The sequence below is a fragment of the Ananas comosus genome, linkage group 5 (genome assembly GCF_001540865.1).
Source record: "Ananas comosus cultivar F153 linkage group 5, ASM154086v1, whole genome shotgun sequence".
Lineage (NCBI taxonomy): Eukaryota > Viridiplantae > Streptophyta > Magnoliopsida > Poales > Bromeliaceae > Ananas > Ananas comosus.
In genome coordinates this window covers 6672579-6694609 of record NC_033625.1, presented here as the reverse complement: position 1 = coordinate 6694609, position 22031 = coordinate 6672579, and the positions used below count along the sequence as shown (strand labels likewise).

Here is a 22031-nt window from a genome sequence, read left to right as displayed (position 1 = left end):
AACAACCTTACACACTTCAATATGTGAAGTCTACATACACACATTCAGTTGGCAATTCATGAAGTCTAAGTTTATGAGATTGTAACAATAACGCAGATTAAAATCTTAATTTACATTAATGAAGCAAGAAACAAATATTTTAACTCCGAAATGATGATCAAGCAAAGTAAGAACTCCAAACATGCGTAGTCAAGAAAATATAGTATATGATCGCACAGCCAACAATACCAGCATATTTCACCGGGCCCAGATTTTCTTATTCATTTTTGCTCCCTTCAGATGTAGTTGCTCATGAGGGCCATAAATGATAGCTAAATTAACTGAATAAAGCAATATAGGATATCAATCGATAAAAATCTTCTGCGTACCATGCTAAACTAGGCTCTAAATGATTTGATGCTGTACATTGGTCCAAAGATTCTAAGGAATCCTAAGTGTAGATGAAAGTGTAGGCTTAGAAATCTCACTTAGACCTGTCTAAATCGGTGATCTTGCTATACCAAAGAAAAGCTAAAACATCGACAGAAGCATCGTATGAAAGCTTCACACTGACAAAATGAAAAGTAGATCGTCTCAAAAATGAAAGAGACAATTTATAAGGTGGGCAAATGATTTATAGAGATAAATACTAAATATATGTTCCAAACTAGGTAGGCATATTATTTAATTAAGCTATGCGGGTAGTCCAGTGTCAACAATACCATCAGCATGTAACGACAAAAGTGACAGATCCCAACTCTTCGACTTTGGTCCAATCTGTATCAAGCCAGTACATTTAGTAGAAGAATTTTGACATTTCCAGTAAACAAGATTCCAATGCAAGTTCTGTTAGGATAATTTAAATAAGCCAGAGTAAAATTACTTAAATTGGAAACACAAAATACAAATTTCAGCCTTAGAACAACAAAATTCTAACATGGTAGGGAAGTCAATAAACAGCCCCGCAATTGCTGTCCAATCAGTTCATATATAGAGTGGATATTTGAACTTACAGAACAATGGCTGAAGTTAATAGCCTATAAATATCCAAGTGTATGGTAGCGTGCTACCGCTACTGTGAAGGTTAGAGGTTGATAACAACACCTTACTGTAATAAACAATGAGAAGACAACCTTATGAGCTTTCCGAATTACAAACATGCTCACTGTAAACTGTTATTACATACTAGGTCCGATATGCCCATGCTCAGAAACAGATTTGTTGTCTCAACCTAGGCCTTTATGCTTCACGAAACTAGCAAGTGCTGTACAACATACCAAGTAATGCACTGTAATCATCAAGATATGATACCAGACATGAAGTCTCTTTGTAAAAGTGGAAGAGCTTGATGATGGCAAGTTAGCTGTTTGAAGACAAAACAGGTAAAAGCCGCTGATTCGAATTAAGTTGCTGACACATTTAGCAAGTATATACGCATCAAGTGCACTCCCATACCCCTCCTCTACCCCAGTCCCAAAACCGGCCTCCTCTCCGACCTCCACACAACCCCTAATTATGCATCATATGTATTGGCTTTATTTAAACTGGAGCAATAGGACAAGGAGGAAGGGCACACAAGTTTGATTAGTCTTCCAACCATGCAAACCCATAGTGGATATGTTCTGAGGTACTTTGTCAGATTTTTATAGTTATCCTGAAGATATTGGGTAAGTGAGTAAATGCATATATACAACTTGAGCATAAGCATTTTGAGCATTGCTACTAGCAAGGGCAGAACCGGGATTTACTAAATGTAGGGGCCAACAAATAAATATGTGAAAAGTGATTACGAAAGTATGGTATTTAATAAAACATTTTAAAAAGGTGCATAAAAGTTGCATTTTAAGTTATTACATATATGAAAGAAAAATTATCCAAGTGGTCAATAGTTATACCCAATTTTACAGTAGAAAGATAGCTTTTTTCTTGATAATGGATTGAATGAAAAGTATGCAAATGTGATTAAATGTTTTCTTTTTTTTTTTGAGGAAAAGGTAGCAGACTACCCGCTTCATTTATTGAAAAGGTGAATTAAACTACATGGGTGAGGCATCACAAGCCTTGAGGGATTAAATGTTAGAATAATTATATTTATCTATATGTTAAAAGATAAATAGAGAGATAACAACCCAATAAGCAAGGAAACTAACAGATTCTAATTGAGCTCTCTCTCTTAATTATTTACGACAAAACTGCTCATGTCAGATTAACAGTCCACATGTTTTCCATATGATTACTGATCCATTGAAGAAAATGGAACAGCCAACAACTATTAACCTGGATACTTTACGGAGTCGCATCTACATATGGAAATTTGAAGAACTTGGGGCGGTTGTAGTCCCTGCCAGCCTCATTCTATTTAAGTTCCTTCACTAATAAGTACAAGACAGTATAAACATAATAGAAATTAAATAAAAAAATGTCTACAAAGTTAAAATTTGCCAAATTGTAACTAAAAAATAGGGATGATTTCACTAGAAGAACAAAAAGTACACATTTGCAGAACAATCTAGTATGTTTACACCAAAAGGTACATGTTGAGCAAAGAAATCTAACCTACCAATAGCAGCATTCGGAAATAAGAAGCGAGAATGTACAGCGAGAGGTTCAAGAGAAATAAACAGAAAAATAAAACAATGGTTTGAAGAGATAAAGAAGAGACCAACAAGGATATGAGATGGAACAACACTACTATAAAGCTTTTAGATCAGTTGTTGCACGTACTTGGCATTTGTCCTTTTACACCTGTTCAGGAAAAAAAAAAAAAAGGACCATTATTAAACCAAAAGAATGAGTTAAAGCCTGTCTACAGATTATCAAATCTGGGAAACAATTGAGATGAACCAATAAAACTTACATGCATGCCAGAACTCGTGAAATAAATGCCCCTTTGCATGTTCAACCTCTTATTTGCATCCTCCACAGTCTTATCCCTCTGAGTATTAAACCTTTTCTGTGGGAAATCAGTACGGTGTACTTGCATGAAATCAGTTGGAGCCATAGACAATTGCTCATTTTCCATATTCACATTCACAACATTGCCAGTGGAAGCCATATTAACATCAACTAACCTCTCTGCCTGCATCTCCACATATCTGACCATTTTGTCCCTCACATCCTTCATAACTGACAAAACAAACTCCTTCAATTCAGGTTCCAACGATCCTAAATCTACAATGTCTGCAAAAAATCGGTGACCACGCTTGTACACATCATCGTAGCTTCGCAGGTCCCGCACCATTGCCTCATTTGGTGAGTTTGTTGTTACATGGATTCTTTTAAAATCCTTTTTCCAACGGTCAAGAATGTACTTTGGTGGTATCAACATTACATACTCTTGTCTCAGCACAGCCAACACATGGCTGCATAAAATACCTCTAAACTGGAAAGATCGGCATATACACCAAGCATCTTTCTCAGCATTGTTGTAAACAACTGTGTAGTCGACCTTTTTCCCCTCTGCCAACTCACTGACCATATATGTAACTGTGGGCCCGCTCCTATCAGCTTCCTTGCAAATAACATGCATTAATTGTTTCACCTCGTTCTGAAACTTCTGATAAATGTTAACCGTGTAGAGATCAGCAATCTGCTCCTCAAACTGAAAACCAGATAAAATCTGTGGCCTAGAATAAAATGACTGAAGATCCTCATAAGTCTCTTTCTCTAACCTGCTTTTCAATACAGCATCGTACTGGTCCAGAAACGCTTTAAGAGAAGTCTTCGAACTCATTTGCCCCTCAAAAAAGGTATCAAACTTTTCATTCCTTTTGATGGTAGACATACCTGCCCAAAACGAGTGATTCACAAAGACGGGCGCCCATTGCTTCCTATGTTCATATAAGGAAGACAACCAAGCATCATTACCGAGCCGATGTTTTTCAATTACTTTCCCCCATACATTTTCGAAATCCGTAATAGTGATGGTATCAAAAACAACCTTTTTGAATTTGGAGCATATCACATCCCTATCTTGAAGCACCATCCTTTCATGAATCTTTCTCATGATATTCCACACACAGAAGCGACACCGAGCACCAGGTATTACCTCTGCAACTGCTTCTGCTATCGCTTCAGAATATGGGATAATCACCGCCTCCGGCGGTTTACCATCCATACACCTTAACCACTTCGTGAGAAGCCACGCATAAGTTTCCTTAGCTTCATCGGAGAACACAGCACACCCCAACAACACAAGCTGACCATGGTTGTTCACTCCTACAAGCGCAGCCAAATGACTAGCGGGTTGACCAGAAAAACACATCGTCTCTACTGCGATTACATCACCATAGAAATGATACGCAGCTCGAGATCTTGCATCAGCCCAAAAAACTTTTCTTAGCCTCCCTTCTTGGTCAAGATCCCAATTGTAAAAGAAGTTTGGGTCTTTCGCTTGCATGGAATCAAAGAACTTCAAAAGAGCCTCAATATCTCCCGCCTTAAACCTTATCCCCCCTTCCATCCTGCTACCTCCCTTCCTAGGGTTAATTGTGCATCTCCTTCCTTGGGTCGCTGCATTGAACGACTTCTTAAGGGATTCGCCAAGATTCCCTTCGCTGATCTTATGTCTCTCCTTCACCGAATCCGGCAACTCTCTGAAGCACTTCATAAACCTGACCATGTCGGGCTCACACGGATGATTATGCCTGAGCTCGAGAAACTGCACCCTCCATCGATTTTTCAGCCTCGCATCCTTCACCACCATGGTGGCCCGGCACTCCGTCTTCTTATCGGATTGCCGTCTTCGATTCCGAGGGAACGGATCGAGCTTGCGGTACGGATCGAATGTGGGCTTCCCGGCTCTGATGCATGCGAAGGTGGAGCTGTATCGGGTCCCGTCGAGGTTATGGCTCGTTCGTCTCACCGCGGTGAAGCCCGTCCTGTAGGCGTAGGTCTTGTAGAAGCCGAAGGCCTCGTTGACCGATCCGAACACCATTCCGACCCTCGGTGTCAGGGCGTCGTCCAAATCTTTCGGGATATACTCGTTCTCCTCGTCTTCTTCCTCGCTATAGTACTCCCTCTTTTGAATACATTGAACATCCGGTGTGCGAACCGGATCGTCGTCATTGTTCCCGTCCTCATGGGTATCAGCAATCGCTTCGGGTTTCTCAGTCGAATCATCCGCTTCCTCCTCCGCCGACGGATCATCGTCCCCGTCCCTGTCTTCGGCATTGTCGTTATCCTCCCCGCCCCCGCCCTTATCCTCGGATTCTTCGCCGTGGCTATCGTAGCTCCCATCAGAAGCAATTTCTCGCTCCAGAGATCGCTCCGATTCGTCGCCGCCGCCGCCGCGGTCGCTCGGAGAGGAACTATCCGAAGAGTCTCTGAATAGGTTTTCCATTCCCCTCTTTTTGGTATGCATAAATCAATCAAGAATTAGCCTACAAGAAAATGATGATTGCAAAAAAAAAAAAAAAAAAAAAAACTCCCAGGTAATAAAAAAACGCAGACAAAATTCGAGGAACGAACGCGAATATTGACGCACAGAGGAGGGGAGGAGAACAAACCGGTGGTGACGAGGCTAGGTGAGAAAGTCGGCGGCGAACTCGGCAATCGCCGCCGACTATCGGCAGCAGAGGCGCAAAAGGCTAGTGAGTGTGGTGGGGGGAGGGGAGGGGAGGGGAGGAGGGGGGATTGTCCCAGGGGCAGAGAATGGTGAAGGGAAGTGAGTTGTTGGTGTTGCTGTTGGTGTTGCTGTTGCTTACCCTAGGTTGTACCCGAAGGTTATCGGGCCCCGTGGTGAATTTACGAATTTGCTCTCTGTTGTACCGTGATCACTAGAATGGGGGACAGCTAGCTGGTTCCCCTCTGCGAGCGCAAGTTTTAGTCCTACTGACACGGCCCAAGAAAGAAGCCACCGGGTAGTCCACCACAGCCGTGTGCGCATAGGTCTAGTTTGCTGCTGAAAATACTTTTTTTTATATCTTAATAAGAAGTTTATAAAATTTTATTAAAGTGTTTTCCATAGTTTTTATGCTATAATAATAATAATAATAATAAAGTTATCCGGATAATCACTACTATGTTTACCTGCTTCTTCAATGACAATTGTCATCACAATTTTATGATATTAAAAAAAATTAATTATATTAAATTTTTCAAATCTTCCAAAACATAAAATAGATATTTACAAATCAACCTTAGTAAATACTCTCTTTTCATTTGGCAAAAGTTGACTTTGATTCTCATTTTGGGTGAGGTATGTGCGTGCATATCGCCTACATGCACTATGATGCTGGTTTGAATTTCATTAGGGAGCTGCCCATGATTTCAGTGATTCACAAGGCTACTAATAAGCTGCGACTGTTTAATTACTACTTTTGTTTTAGAGGAGAAATTTATTGAACTATTCCATTAATCTTATGGTGCCAAAGTGGTAAAGGTCATGAGCATTTATACATTTATCCCAGACATAAACACTTCAGCTAAATTTCACTTTTAATTCTCAAACTATGCCGCGGCCCGCGGGTGACATTTTAATCCTTAAATTTTAATTTATTATTATTTTTTATTCAAACTTTAGAAACTATTATAATTCAATTTTACAATCTAGTTTAGCTGACTAAATACTAGCATTTTATTAATTATTATTGCACAATCAATCATAAAACTACTACGTTACTTTTTTTTAGCGACGTATTAATATTTAGTTAACTAACTTAAGTTGTGAGCCTTAGTTATAATAATGTAAGAAAACTCGAAAAAAAAATTATAATAAATTAAAATTGAGAATCGAAGCGTCACGTGCCTTATTTAAGAATCAAATCGCAATTTAGCCTTTACATTTTCTATCTATAAACTTCTAGTATTTCATTGACATTGTCGTTGTTTTTTTTTTTTCCAAAAAAAACTAAATTTTTATTACCAAAAAATGGCAAGAAGCCGAACAAAACAGAATACCAAAGTATAGGCGTTCAAAGCAGAGTTAAAAAAAAAATACATTTTTGTCAGAAAATATATATTTGTCAGCGAAAAAGTAAAAGATATTGCCGTTGTTCAAGTTAAAACTTACCGGGACAAAGTTGTAATATTGGGATAGTACAGGGGCGATCCATATATTTTACGAGCAACCGATTCTCGCCTAACGTATTGGAGGCCAACAAGTACATTCCGGAAAGCAAAATCGGCCCAATATTTTCCCATTTCAGGCATCAGATGAATTATGGATATCACGCCGAGCTGCGGGCCCTATGAAGGCCCAAGAAAACGGACAGCAATAATTTGTGACCCCTCATTAGTCGTTGCCCTTTCCTTCATCGAGATCTCCGCCCACCTCGCAACCTCCACCGTCCATCTCCCTCCCTCTCCATCTCTCTCTGTCTCTCTCCTCCGCGATCTCTCTCTCTCTATCTCTCTCTCTACACCATTCACCTCCTTGGATCGAAGCTCAGAATCTCTCATTCCATGGTCGCTGTGGTCGTAGAATCATAGCTCACCAAGCTAGGGTGTCCCGGCTCTCCATTTTCGACCATGGTTTAGGACGATTCTTAGCTCCTAAACGCGGAGCTTCATACGTCTCAATCGAGGTAATTGGCTCTAAACTGAGTCGCCGAAGGTTTTTTTTGGATGAGTTTAGTACGTTCTTTCTTGTAAAGTAGCATTAGAGTAGCTAATGCGGGTACACAAAGTAGCTTTTTAATGTTGTTGTTTGGCTTTAAAAGGAGGTTGGTTTTGGTTGGAATATTTGCCCTTTCGAGTATCTAAAATGGGGGGACTGGTTGATGGGTTTGCGCCATATATAGTTTTGCTCCTCCAAATTTAAAGCAAACCATACTTTTATTTTTTTTGGTACCAGTTTTAGAAGTTGTAATCATTTCGGCCTAATGAGGGAGTTTTTAATTAGTCTTCTTGCAATGCAGTGGGAGGATTACAACATGTTAGCGCGTCTGCGTGCCAGGAATGTTGATATATTTATTATTTAAGTATGCATTATGGGTCTGCAATCTGTAAATTTTCCATCATTTTATTTTAATTTTGGCATCTAATTCTGAAAAACTGCCTATCTGCTGTAGACATTATGTTTCACTGCAAAATGTTCTTAATGTAAAACTATTATTCTATAAAGCTTAAGCTATTAGAGAATGGTATTTTTCATATCTTTGTGTCCACTCTCTCTCTCTCTCTCTCTCTCGCTCTCTCTTGTCTGGGATTTGAGCACAAGATGTGGACTTAAATTAAACGGGAGAAAATTAAACCAAATTAGGAGCCTTGTGAGATTTAATCTTGGGAACTCTTGCATTAATAGCATGTGAAACAACCAGAGAACGATGTTTTTATTATTTTATCTGTCAATATGTAATACCCAACAAGTTCTTGCAAAGCTAATTACATATGCAAATTCAATGATTAATAATCATGGATGACTATGTCGCCTCTCTCTTGAACCATGTTTTGTGGATCTATAATTTTTATTTCCTAAATTTTGGTGCATTCTATGGCAGTGGATGTCAGAAATGGAAGGTGAACTAATTAGCACCACTAGTGAGGCCAAAGCTGACATTGAGTCAGAAGATGCCAAAACGGAAGTTTCCATGGTTTCCATCGATATTGAACCTTCATCTGCACATGACCTCGATAGAGGTAAACTAGTTGCATCACAAAGTGACATAGACATGGAACCATGTGAAGGAATGGAGTTTGAATCAGAAGAAGCTGCTAGGGCATTCTACAGTGCGTATGCGCGACATGTTGGCTTTAGGATCCGCATCAGTAGGTACACCCGGTCTAGGCGGGACAACTCTATTATTTCTCGGAGATTAGTGTGTTCCAAAGAGGGTTTTCGTGAAGTGCGTGCCCATGAAGGCTTCTTAAAGGAGCAAAGACACAGGCACCGAGCGATCACTAGGGTTGGCTGCAAGGCAATGATTATGGTTAAAAAGTTTGAACCTGGCAAATGGGTAGTTACCAAATTTGTGAAGGAACACAACCACGGGCCAGTGCCACCAAGAAAAGCCGAGATTACGTCAGTTCGGCCTGATCATGATTTGATTGGGAAGCCATACCTTATTGGAGGTGATACTCTTCAAGAACCATTTGAGGGTATGGAATTTGATTCTGAAGATGCGGCGAAGTTGTTCTACATAAACTATGCTAGAAGTACAGGTTTTAGAGCACGCATAAGTAAGTATTGTCGGTCAAGACGTGATAATTCTATTATTTCTCGCCAAATTGTTTGTTCTAAAGAAGGTTTTCGGGAAATGAGGGTGAAGAAGGAGATAAGTGCAGATGAAGGAAAAGCCAAGCGCCCTAGAATGATAACAAGAATTGGTTGCAAAGCAATGATCATTGTCAAGAAGGTAAATTCTGGAAAATGGGTGGTGACCAAGTTCGAGAAGGAGCATAACCATGATTTACTAACTACAAAGAAAGTGCCTTATGGTCAGTTGGATATTGGCTCTGGAAAAGAACTATTCAATTCACTAGATGACAATCTAGGGCCTAATGGGGTAAAAATTGAAGGAGAATGTTATTATGGGACTCAAGGTGGTGCTTCTCGTGAATCTCTAACAGTTCTCTATAATCAGTTATGTCATGAAGCCATTAAATATGCACAAGAAGGGTCAGTGACAGAAGAAATTTACAATGTTGCCATGTCTGCTTTGAAAGAGGCAGTGGAGAAGGTTTCTGCAGCTAAAAGAGGGATTTTGAGGAAACATACTTTTATTGTTTCCCACAGAAGTAACTTTACTAACACGACACAAGGAAAATCTTTGAATGAGGTACAATGTTCCAATGAGGTCCAACTGGCAAATACAGAACAGCAACTCAAGCTTCTACAGCAACAGCCAGTCAGTCTTGTGCTAATCCCATCGAACTTTTTAGGCAATTCAGGCTCATCTAATTGTTCTACTAAAGGCTCGGTGATGCTAAGTGTTCCTTCAAATGGTATATTTCACTTCCCTTAGTAGTTAATGGGTCTGAAGACTCTGTTTGACTTTGTTGCTAATTAATTAATTATTTATCTCTGTGTCACAATCATCTACAGGAGGGCAAGGTGGAGATAGACCAGAAGATTTGGATTTGCCTACAGAAAACAAAAGGGAAGTGCAGTCAACTGATAAAGATATGCATGTTAATGGATCTGGATCTTCCCAGAATTCTCAGGTATCTACCTCTAACACTTGTAAAGTATTGAATCTATGTGTTATCTTCATGCTGACTGATTATTATCCAAATAAATTGCTTATTACGCTTATTTCAACATTATCACTAGAAATCCGCTTGTGATTAGTCTTAATTGTTGCAAGTAGTCATTAACCTTTATACTACAAATAATCTCAGAGACCTCTTAGTAACTTGCTATTTCAGGCTCTAAAAAGTCCTCTCCATGGTCTTCTTTTCCTTGATTATTTTTTTTTTCTTTACAAAACCTATTTCTAGTCATTACATCTACGAGCATTGCCTTTTTTTTAAATAAACAAAAATCTTTTTTTTTGACATTTGCAGGAGGTCGGCGATGGCCAAATCAGCATAATACAGTGTAGCGACAGAAGCATTTCTGGACCTTCAAAAGCAAATATGGTGGCTGTTCCTGCACTTCCAGTCACACTGTATATGCCTGTTATGGGAAGCTTACCAACAGCTTGTGCAGGTTACCATCCTTATCCTTTTTGTCCCATTTTAATACTATAAGTTAATAAACTTCACTTTATTAAATTTACTTGTAATCTTTGTATGCCATGCGCATGTAGTAACTGTTTCAAGTTCTGTGAGGATATATGAATGTTGGATTTTAGAATTTACTTGTCTTGTGGTAGTTTTACTTGAAGCTGTAATGTTGAGCACAGAATGGCAGATATCAGAATGAGCCGAGTGTTTGAAAACTTCCACTAAATGTCTACTGGATACCATTCTGTTGGTTCTCAAAACTCTTTATGAATGTCAAGCTTTGAAGATAAAACATTACTTACCGCCATGACTTTTAACCTATGTTCCTTTCAAGTTTATTTTAAAATTCACGAGTAAGGCAGCAACTTTGTCCTTGGTTCTTCTATATTTCATTTACACTACTAAGCTTTTGGTGATCAAGATTTGAGGGGGAAAGAAAAATCTGCTCGGTATAGGAGTGGCAAATCTAGACAATTGTTGTTATTTGATACAGCAGAGTTAAAATTAGTTCTCCCAGTTTATCAAACCGTTAATTTAGAAGTTTGCCTACTTTGTCACTTGTCAGACTAGTTCTAACCCGGTTAAAATTGTTTTGCTTGCCTACTCAGATTAATGTCCAAAGAATTAGGTCTTTTAGTCTTATTTGCTGCAATGATATTGTGGGAGTGAGAACATTTTTTTGACTAGGATTGAGAACATTATCCAAGTAATCAATGTAAATTCACAGTAAGTTCAACTTACCCTATATAGTGCCTAAAATTTTGGTGGAAAAAGAAATATTTCTGTTTGATGAGAAAATACCTGGAAAAGGCATGTTACGGATGTAAATACTTGTTTATGACTAAATCATTATCAAGAGTTTTTTATTTTTCAAACTGCAGTATAACTGCATGCATGTACCATGATCTTGTTTTGCTTTATTTTCATCAATCTAGGAAACCGAGCCAAGAAGGGTCATTAAAGGATGATGCACTGTTACCTATTCTTGAAAATGGGGAAAACGTGATATTTCTAAAGAACCTGTAAGAAAGTAGTAGTTTTATCAAAGGTACTTGAGCGTGCATGTGCTATACTATCGTAGATGTACTATCACGACTTTCTCAGTTTATGGAACCTGCATTATGCATAATATGCGTCTCTCTATTTCTCACCATCTGCTTTCAGCAATTACTTAACGGCTCTACTTATTATTATTATTTATTTTTAATGTGGGTGAATCAGCAGCGACACCAGGCAGGTCTTACACACTTGTGGCTACTCCTGTCGAAGCACTCCCTCTCTCTTCTTGCCCTGCAGAACAACCTGTCTCGCAATCGCAGAATCTAGCTCCATCTGGTCACTCCGACCAATATAGAGGGCCCAACCCTTTAGTTCATGCCACTGCCATTGCATGTGGGGCACGTGTCGTTCCTCCCAAGGCCGCAGCATCTTTGATCAGGGCCATTGAGGCCAAGATCAAAGCCAAAGGAGTCACTGTAACTAAATCATCACCTCATCCTCTTGAGGAGAACCAAAGAGAACATGAACAATCAATAACAAAGTCCGAACCGTTGCCAGAGGAGATGGAACTGCATTCTGTGGGTAGGAATACCACGGAAAATGAAAACAGCGCAGAGGATTTATCGGTGTTTGAGAAGCATAGCAGAGGATTTATCGGTGTTTGAGAAGACACCTTAAGCAGTTCGTCAAGCTGTTATTGACCAGTAGGTTGACTTTACTAACATTGCAATTTTCCCCTCGTTTTCTATATAAGGATTCTAGTACACGTCCTAGTGAAATGTTTAGTTTAGCATTCTGAGGAGGGCCTCCTGTATAGAATGAACCGTCCCTCAAATGTGTGTGTTTGTGTGTCGATGTTTTGCTCTAGCATCAGGTAGAGCATAAATGGCTCATTTGTATGCTTTCCTCCTCATCTTTTTTCTTTTCTTTTCTTTTTCTTTGTTCCCCCGTATAATTTGTGTAAAGTTTTTGTGTTGAGACTTGCTGCAGATAATGTCTGCAGGCAACAACTTTGAGCATAAAACTATGGGTGGGTTAATAAGCCCCTCAACTTTGTGACTGACTTCAACTACCTCAAGTGAGTAAAAAGTAATAAATGATGAATAGCTTCTGAAACACCTTTCATAAAGTTATTAAAATAAATCGCAAATAACCTGAAGTAAAATAAAATAAAAGTTGAGTAGATATTAAATAGAAAAATAATTTTCTGGAATCATTTCAAAATAGCTGTGGGGGTCTTGATACATTGCAAAGAGAATAATTCTGTGGACCAAAGAGTGTGCAGGTCCGAAATCCCGAGTCTTATTTAGCAGACGCACTAGAATTAGCCTGACGCAGAATGGACAGAGAGAGATGATTATGATTAACACCGAACTTGCATTGATTTCATATATAACATATACCATACCCCACGCAGCATTTGTTGATCCTAATTTAGCATAAATATATAAACCAACCAAATTGACATTGCAGATGAAACAAACATACGCTACTCCCCTACATATTACCATATCACACTTTCAACCGCTAGATTTCTTCCTCCTCCCACTTTTTATGCCTCACCCTCTCCTTCCGCTTAATTTTGATGAGGATTGACGCCTCACAAGTTTGGGCCAGCAGCGAGGATCTCATCGGTGAGCGTGCCATCCTTGCCAATCTTGTAGGTCGCGAACACCTCAAAGTTCTTCTTGAACAGCCCCGCCAGCTTCAGCAGCATCTCCCGATATTCTGCCTTGTCCTCCCACTATCATCATAACAACCAACAAACACCCACATCATACACCACAAGAAAATTACCTGTTGGAAGATACATTCTTGAAAAGGCCATCTTACAGTGTTTATCGGGTCGAGAATCTCTGACGGCACTCCTTCCAGCTCAGTTGGTATCTCCAGCCCAAACACATCAGTTTTCTTGTAGTTGGCTTTGAGAAGTTTGCCAGAGTGAATGGCATCAATGATCTTCCTCGTGTACTGCAGCTTGATCCGCTTGCCCACACCATACCTGGAACAAAAGAAAGCGAGAATAGTGCATGTCAAAAAAGATAACAACTAACAACAATTAGATTCGGGGGTTATTTGCAAATGTTGGTCCCCAAAAAATTTCATCCTGATTCCACTAAACTGCGTACAAATTTAATTAAAATAATTAAAGTAGCTAAAATTTGTTCTACATAACAACTGAGCTCTACCTAGGGGTGTCAAACGGGCCGGTCGGCCCAGCACAAGAGTGGGCCGGGCCAAGCATGGCACGAGCACCATAGCACTTGTGCCGGGCTTGAGGGGATGCCCTGGCCAGACACAGCCCGGCCCGGCCCGTGCCTCCCGAGCTGGGCCCGGGCAGAGAGTTGAGTTGTATCCAACTCCCAAGGCCCCCTGCACCACCCCAACTCCCAATGCTCCACCGTTTGGTTCAAGGTTAAAGTAAAAACTTGTTATTCCAGGGATAGAGTTAAGTTCAGGGTTAAGGTGGGGTTAGAGTAATTTTGTGTTTGATTGAGAATTGGATTTAGTCCAGCTATAGATAAAATAGTATTTGATTGGAGTAGATAAGATAAGAAGGATAGTGGATAAAATAGTGTTTTGTTTGATTGGAGTAGTGGGGTGGGGTTGGGTTAGGTAACCCCACTCCCCAAATTAGGTGTTTGGGAATAACTTCGGGATCAAGGGGTTATTCCACCTCTTAACCCCGAACCAAACAGGTGCCGAGTTGGGTTTAGGCTTTGGGGCTCTCCCAAGGGTCTGCTTGGTCTGCTATGACAGACCCTTGGGAGATAGGCCTATTTCTCCGGCCCATTTCGGCCCGGGTAAATGTGGGCCATGCCGGCCCGGCGCAGCCCACAGTACATCCCTAGCTCTACCCTTCACCTACAATCAAGAAAAGCTGCACATTTTTTGAACCGAGGGGGGGTGGGGGTGGAAGAGCTGCGTCATCATAAAACTGAAACCTCCAAAAAGTTGTCATGCCTACAGACTAAAACGATGACGCCTGCTTTGCATCGTTTTCAAACCGTAGGCACATAGAACTACTATCGTCATCACAAAGATCAAACTGCAGAAATTAAATTGTTTCTGAATCTCCCAGAACACAACTCAAACAGAGCCAAAATTCCAGGACTAATTTTTAAAACAATTCTGAAATCCTTTACTCGTGCCAAAATCTAAAATGGGTACCTTCCACCAGACCAGCCAGTGTTGACGAGCCATCCTGTTGCACCATACTTCTGCATCTTCTCGGCAAGCATGGCCGCATACCTGGTAGGGTGCAGCATAATGAATGCCGCCCCAAAGCAAGCTGAGAAAGTAGCCTGCGGCTCCTTAATACCATCCTCTGTGCCAGCCACCTACATATTTTCCATGACCAACACAACAGATAAATCAAACAGCTTTGACACTCTTCTCCGATCCGATTAAGTTTCAATAAAATAGATTTCAAGGGTTAAACATAATGAGTGTTTCTGTGTACCAGAGCAGTGTAGCCACTGATGAAATGGTACATAGTCTGAGGCAAATTCAGCTTGCTAACAGGTGGTAGGACGCCAAAGGCATCGCATGCTAAGAGAATAACATTCCTAGGATGAGGCCCAACACAGGGCATCTTTGCGTTAGGGATGAACTCTATAGGATAAGCTGCCCGGGTGTTCTCTGCATGTTAAACACAAATTACTCTTACGCTTCAATAACATCTACAGCATCTTTGAGAGAATTCATTAGCTTCCAAGATCATGAATAAGATCTTCATCTCGAGATGAATCTAAATGTGTTACCTGTGACAGATTTATCCGTGTAATCCACTTCACGAGTGTGCTCATCGAAAACCACATTCTCCAACACTGAATGACAACCAAAAAGTACATAAAGGGATCTGAATGATAGCCAGTAGGGAATTAATTCAAAAGGAGGTACACAGAGCAAAAGAGCAACTTAATCACCAGTTCCAAATTTAATGGCATTCCAGATATCAGGCTCCTTTTCCCGGGACAGGTCAATGCATTTTGCATAACAACCACCCTCAATGTTCGAAACACCATTGTCACTCCAACAATGCTCATCATCGCCGATTAAGAGTCTATTATGGTCTGTGGACAGTGTGGTCTTTCCAGTACCTGGAAAAGATATACAAGAAGGGAAGTTTCAGACATAACAGAAGTATGGTAAAAGATTATAGCATCACCATTCATATACTCATTATCGAGGTACTACTAATCAATAGGATTTAATTCCAAGAGGGCAAAAGAAAAAGTGTGGATGCAGGTGGGCAGGCGGGTACGGGCACCACAATCTGTTGATCCATTTCGTATTTCAACTTACCTGATAAACCAAAGAAGAGTGCCACGTCACCATCCTTGCCCATATTGCATCCAGAGTGCAACGAGAGGATTCCTCTTTTAGGCATGAGATAGTGCATCACACTGAAAAGACCCTTCTTCATCTCCCCCGCATACTGTGTGCCGAGGATAACCATTTCCCTCCTCGCAAGGTTAACGTCTATGCTGGTCGAGGAGGTCATGTAGTGTGTGTAACGATTACACGGGAACTGGCCCGCATTGTATATTGTGAAGTCCGGATCGCCGAAGTCCTCTAGCTCTTCAGGCGTGGGCCGGATACACCTGTCACCCACGCAGTTATCGTATGTACATACAACAGCTATGTGTACCAAGTATTTCACTCAAGTCTCAAGATATTGATCCCCACTGTCTCAGAAGGCAAGAGGAGTTTTACTATTTTAACTAATATTTTTAGTTAATATAATGTAGGCAACGTCAAGATGGACTTATCTGGGAAACGGTACTGAGCCAGGGCTGGAGAATTAATTTAAAAGTTTTAATATAAATGCTTACATGTTATGCATGAAGAGTGAGTGATACGCCCTTGCGGAGACAATCCGGACTTTGATCCTGTTCTCGGGATCCCAGTTCAGGAATTGATCATTTACATACACCTAAAAAAGAGAAGAGGGAGAGCTTTGCTTGACTTTATATCATGTTTGAATACCCATAACATCTGGAATCGATGAGAAGAGCAATAGCATAGTAGCAAAATAGTCTTTCAAGACACCGGTGCACACTATACAAATCTTACAAGCATGGAAATTTGTCGTGATGGAGCGAATCTAAATGGGGATGATGAATGGGAGGGAAGCACACGTGAAGAAAATGCCAGGAACTTAAGAGGACAAGCATATTAATCAGGACCACTATTCAAACGTGTAGAATAGTCATTTATCAATATACACAATTTCAATTAGAAACATACACCAAGGCCAACGTATATTGAAAGAATGACTGAGGTTTGACGAGGTATGCTGAATTTTCATGCTAATCATGAATTTTGGAGGCATATGTCATTGAGCTGCGTCTTACCTAAGGGCATGTGACAGTGAAATCAATAGGCCATAAATTACAAGAGAATAGGTCCACTGACGGAGATGTATGTTTAGACCATACTACATCATAGTTAGGATTGATGAAACAACCATTATTTCTATCGACTTAAGCTTAAAGAAACGAGTATCTTGATTCTCTAGTTAATATTTGATTAGTGGGTCCTTAGTCACTACCAACAAAGTTTTTTTTTTCTTTCTTTTGAAAGAAGAAAGATAAAGAGTAACCTAATCATTGATACTCACACTCCCCCGTGTGTGTAGGCCAATTTTGACCATGATCCCACCTAGCGGATTTGAATTAAATGACACTACGAGTCTCCAACAATTTCATTCAGAATCTCTTGGTGAGACCTAAAAGAACTTTTTTAACAGCATAATCTAACAAATAACAGTGTTTTAGTTATTTATACTCTACATGATTAAGGAATTTCCAAGCCACAATATTTTGTTTTCTTTTCTCCTAACTGTAATAGGAATAATAACATTAGATTTGTACTAGAAATCAACTAGTAACATACAAAAGATTAAAGACCTAATTTCCTAGATAATGTTGGACAATAGATGGACAGTAAGATAGGGTGGCATACAGGGCAATGCTAGTACCTTCTCCAGAGACTTCAAATAATCAACGGCCCTCTCTCGGTTGACGAGAAATGTGTGCTCATCCATCTCAATGTTTGGTGAGCCCCTACACAAATACAGGTCAAAAAAGAAGATTGAAGATTTAAAGACATGAATAAAATTTCAAACGAGAACAATAATTTCAGAAAAAAAAGGTGAGAGTGAGAATTCTTACTTTCCCCACCAGAGCTCGAGGGCGGTGGTGGCGTCATCTTTCACGATTCGTCTGTCCCGCGGAGAACGACCCGTCTTGGCTCCCGACAAGGTCGCCAATGCACCAGTGGACGTAATGAATGAACCCTTCTCATACCTAATGGCTTGCTCGTACAATTCTACATGCACATGGATATATATAAGGACATTAATGGTGAGTAACATCCTAGCAAAACTGTAAAAGTTTACGGCGATGCTCTCAACTATAGTACATATCAAAATAGGCCCAAGGGATTTCAGTATTTTCTGATCGATAACCCCCAACTTCCACCCAAGATTTTTTTGCCCTTTTTCAGAGAAGACACCTGAGATTTTAACTAAGAAAATTGATTATTCAATAAATTAAACAATGATACTATCAAATTTAATGATCCTATTAGCTCTTCTGTCGAATAGATAAGCTATTGATTTAAACAAAGTTCTGAACTCAACAGACTGAATTACAGAAAATCAAAAAGCTGAATGTAGAGGGGTTGTCAGATCCAAGATATTCTGGGGTCAACATAGCCCATAGTTGAGAGGAAACTGTTTTTTGCGTCCATAACTTCCACAATCGTCCAAACCCCCATCATATCTCATACTACAATCTCCGCCATCCAACCACCACAAATAATTCGTTGTGAATAATAAATGGTGGAAATTGAAGCATGAGATATAATGAGGGGACAGCAGGATACAGTGTATGCAGTGCACGCGTAGTACAGATGCATCTTTGGGGTTGTTGGCAAAAATTTCTCATGTAGTAAAGGGGTCTACAACTCTACATATGTTACCAACTAAACATAATGATTGGAAGCTGCGATAATAAGATAAAAGAGCCATGCATAGCAGCAGGGGAGAGGATACAATGTTACCAACTAAACATAATGATTGGAAGCTGCAATAATAAGATAAAAGAAGCAAGCATACCAGCAGGGGAGAGGTTGTGGAGGAAATGGGTGAACTTGAGGTAACTGTCGGTGACATTGAGGTTGGGCACGAAGCGGTGGTAGTGCGCTGAGCTTACTTTGGGTGTGGTCTCACCCTTTCTTGCTGGATCACCTTTCACCACATTGGGACCATTCTCCCGGGTCAGGGATGCCAATGATGCACTGTCAACATAAAATACAATAATGTAAACCAACTGGTGTAAATTTAGCACGTGGAATTAAATTAAGAAGTTCTCAAGAATATTGTTTTTAATAATTGTTGAAATATTGGCTAATACATATAACGCTCTTAACTTATATGTATGAACCAGTCAAAGACTTTAATACTATGTATACTAATAAAGCAATAGCTTATGAAAACAATATTCTACTTAAAAAATGGAACAGCACTTCCAAAAATTTCCACCCAATGCATACGCGAAATCCTTTGGATTCCATAGCAGGTTATTATACAATATTATAGAAGTATTAGCAAATTCATGGCACCTTGAAATACATGCATAAATCAAAGTAATACCTCTAGATTATGTATGTCAATATCATTGATCTTTAATACATAAGAACAGTGATCTAAAGGAAAAGGAAGTATTTGTTGTAATAGTTACACCACATATAATATACCACAAGCCAATCATATTATGCCACACAGGATAGAAGAAGGTCTAATCAGATGTAAAAGAGAGATTTCATAGTCAAATGATGTTGGAAATATAATATGTATCTTTATGCAATATGAAAATATTTGATTAGATGTTGTAAATCCTATGTAGAATAACTGTAGGGCTGGCATCCTTCAAAAACTTACGGATTTCATATTCAAGTTACACTTAGGAGCTTGAATATGCTGGTGCATGCAAGCCTATGACTTTTTAAAAGAAAAAACAAAAGGAAAAAAAAAAAGTAACCAGATTGCGTTGAGTCAAGTTTTCTTTCAGACAAGGGCAAATAATTTTCAAGAGCAAAGAAGTGGACAAATTTTTAATGCTCAAGACAAGATGAAAAGAAATGGAAGAGTATCTTCGACCTTGAATCTTCACATCCACTTTGAACGTGGTAGGCCCACGAGAGTATCTACAACCTCTAATCTAAAGTAGGTCCCCTATAATTGCATTAGCAGCCTAAGAATCGACCCATCCCCTCTCTCCTCTCCAAGTATATCAAACAAGATGTAAAATCATCTCGTCTACTCGGTCATCCGTATATCCATCCAGTTGGAATGCGACACACAGCTACTAACAAAAAATGGATTCGCCACCTGGTGAAAGGAGTCAATAACATAGCTTCTACCAACCTGCGGTTTGATTTATTGGGTCTAGTAAAATTGACCTGGCAATGATTTCTCTCTTTTATATATGCCACAAGTTGTACGGGATGGCTTGTGCAGGAAACGTGCTTTTTTTAAATATTATTTAGGGCGTTCGGACTTTGGTGACATTGACACTAAAAAATAAAAAGGAAAAAAGCATAGTCTACAACCAAATTATGAACTCTACAATCCCTCGTCTAAAGGTTGTAAAGTTTAATCTTTAGGATTTGCTAACCTTTGTTTTTTTTATTTTTAATTAAACAAATGATAAAATGAGTAGACAAAAAAAACTTTTGGCAGTAGCCTGCAGGGAGTGCTAGAATTACAGTGCGAAGTGAGCTGGAGATCTGATATCATCCTTAAAAATAACCCAAGGATCCTATAACACCATTGTTAGGAATCCTACAACACCATCATTAGGACCAATTATTTTCCATTGGATATCTGATATTACCCTTAAAAATAACCCAGGGATTCTATAGCACCATTTTTAGGAATCCAACAACACCATCATTAGGACCATTTAATAGTTCACTAAATTTTAGGAGGCCCTAGGAACAAGGATTATAAGATTATAGTCCTTTTTGGTTCTAAATTTAGCATTCGCCAAAAAATTGTAACCCTCACAAAAAAGGTTATAAGATTATAGCACTAGGATGAAGGATTATAAGATTATACCTCTTCTTAGTTCTAAATAGGGGTGGAAACCGGAAACGAGTCGAGCTTGAGCGAGCTTATCTCAGCTCAAGCTTGGCTTGAAATTAATTTCGAGCCTAAATTTAGGCTCAAGTTCGGCTGAAATTAATTCAAGCCAAGCTCGAGCAAGCCTAACTTCGAGTCGAGCGAGCTTGAGCCCTAAATGAGCTGCTTGAAATTCTTAAATCATATAATTTATAGTTTAATTTTATAAATATTATCTTAAATTTAATACGAAAAATATGTCTAGTAATTTAATATACAAAATAAATGCATGAAATACGATATTATAATATTAAGAAAATAATTTAGGTAAAGCGACATTATAAGCAAGTGAAAGAGAGGGACAGAGAATACTTAAGAGTAAGGTTTTGTTGTTTTGATTTTGTGGGCCAACAAATATGCCCAATAACTTAAACTCTATGCACATATAATTAATATACATATTATATACTCAAGCCCAGCTTGAAATATATTTCGAGTTTTATTTTCTATTCAAGCTCAGCTCATTTAATTTTGAATCGATCTCGAGCGAACCGAACACAAGCTTGGCTCGCTCATTTGTCAACCCCAGTTCTAAATTTAGTATTTCTTAGAAAATTATAGCCCTTCCAAATATACGATCCATCTAAAAAACAAATAATACGAACTAAATCCAACTAATAATTGACAACGTAATTTAGAAATAAAAATATCTAGTTAAATATTTTATTTTGTAAAAAAATACAAAAATTAATTAAGAGCTCGATTTTAAGGAATAAAGTTAATAAAATATAGTTATAACCCTAAAGAAAGACAAATTAACCACAGAGGGTCCACAACTAAATTTTAGAAAAACTCGATTTTAAGGAAAAATATTAAAAAAAATAAAAATAGACTATTACTTTGGAGCTCTCAATATATCATCAATCCACTGAACATTTTAAATAAAAAATCATTAAGGGTTAATTTCAAAATAAATAGTGGCAAGAAGTTTGCTTTATAGTTCCTTTTAATAATATTGGTTCTTTTACTTTTAGCTTAAATATATCATTAATATTTACAAACATTATACTTTTGTTCTTAATTAATTTTCTAAGAAGATATATTGTTTATTTCTTGTATAATAATCATTTATTTCTCTGTATGGGAAATATATATATATATATATATATATATATATATATATATATATATATATATAATAACACTATTTCCCTCATTATTGTTCTCATCTCTCAGTTTCCTCTCTTCTTCTTCTTCTTCTTCTTCTTCTTCTTTTTCTTCTTCTTCTTCTTCTTCTTCTTCTTCTTTCCCA

The 22031-nt window shown here is 38.8% G+C and overlaps 3 protein-coding genes across 7 annotated transcripts; 1 reads left to right on the top strand and 2 right to left on the bottom strand.

Annotated features, from left to right (window-relative positions):
* Positions 2429-5680, bottom strand: LOC109710552 (protein FAR1-RELATED SEQUENCE 6-like). 2 transcript variants are annotated; one of them, XM_020233219.1, is made up of 3 exons: positions 5487-5680; positions 2837-5360; positions 2429-2724 (listed from the first exon to the last, which is right to left on the bottom strand). In XM_020233219.1, the coding sequence occupies exons 2-3, from the start codon at positions 5339-5341 to the stop codon at positions 2719-2721; spliced, it is 2511 nt and encodes an 836-aa protein (XP_020088808.1). In that variant the 5' UTR covers positions 5342-5360; positions 5487-5680; the 3' UTR covers positions 2429-2718. The 2 variants fall into 2 exon arrangements, with proteins under 2 accessions (XP_020088808.1, XP_020088809.1); XM_020233220.1 differs by having other exon boundaries at positions 2837-5326.
* LOC109710184 lies at positions 7243-12702 on the top strand. Of its 4 annotated transcripts, XM_020232663.1 has the most exons (6): positions 7243-7505; positions 7839-7901; positions 8421-9864; positions 9965-10083; positions 10426-10570; positions 11809-12702. In XM_020232663.1, the coding sequence occupies exons 3-6, from the start codon at positions 8424-8426 to the stop codon at positions 12249-12251; spliced, it is 2148 nt and encodes a 715-aa protein (XP_020088252.1). In that variant the 5' UTR covers positions 7243-7505; positions 7839-7901; positions 8421-8423; the 3' UTR covers positions 12252-12702. The 4 variants fall into 4 exon arrangements, with proteins under 4 accessions (XP_020088252.1, XP_020088253.1, XP_020088251.1 ...); XM_020232664.1 differs by lacking the exon at positions 7839-7901 and having other exon boundaries at positions 11812-12702; XM_020232662.1 differs by lacking the exon at positions 7839-7901.
* On the bottom strand, positions 12947-18894 carry LOC109710186 (phosphoenolpyruvate carboxykinase (ATP); the record flags this gene model as incomplete). Its single annotated transcript, XM_020232666.1, is given in 11 exon segments — positions 12947-13330; positions 13420-13588; positions 14758-14927; positions 15050-15228; positions 15351-15416; positions 15516-15689; positions 15895-16193; positions 16425-16525; positions 17573-17657; positions 17766-17922; positions 18713-18894. Coding segments are annotated over 11 exon segments (1726 nt in total), but the record flags the coding sequence as incomplete, so codon positions are not given.

Coding starts and splice junctions, on each gene's coding strand:
- LOC109710184 (XM_020232662.1), top strand. CDS start 8,424: ATGTCAGAAATGGAAGGTGAACTAATTAGCACCACTAGTGAGGCCAAA. Junction 9,865..9,964: donor GCTAAGTGTTCCTTCAAATG/GTATATTTCACT, acceptor AATCATCTACAG/GAGGGCAAGGTGGAGATAGA. Junction 10,084..10,425: donor GATCTTCCCAGAATTCTCAG/GTATCTACCTCT, acceptor TGACATTTGCAG/GAGGTCGGCGATGGCCAAAT.
- LOC109710552 (XM_020233219.1), bottom strand. CDS start 5,341: ATGCATACCAAAAAGAGGGGAATGGAAAACCTATTCAGAGACTCTTCG.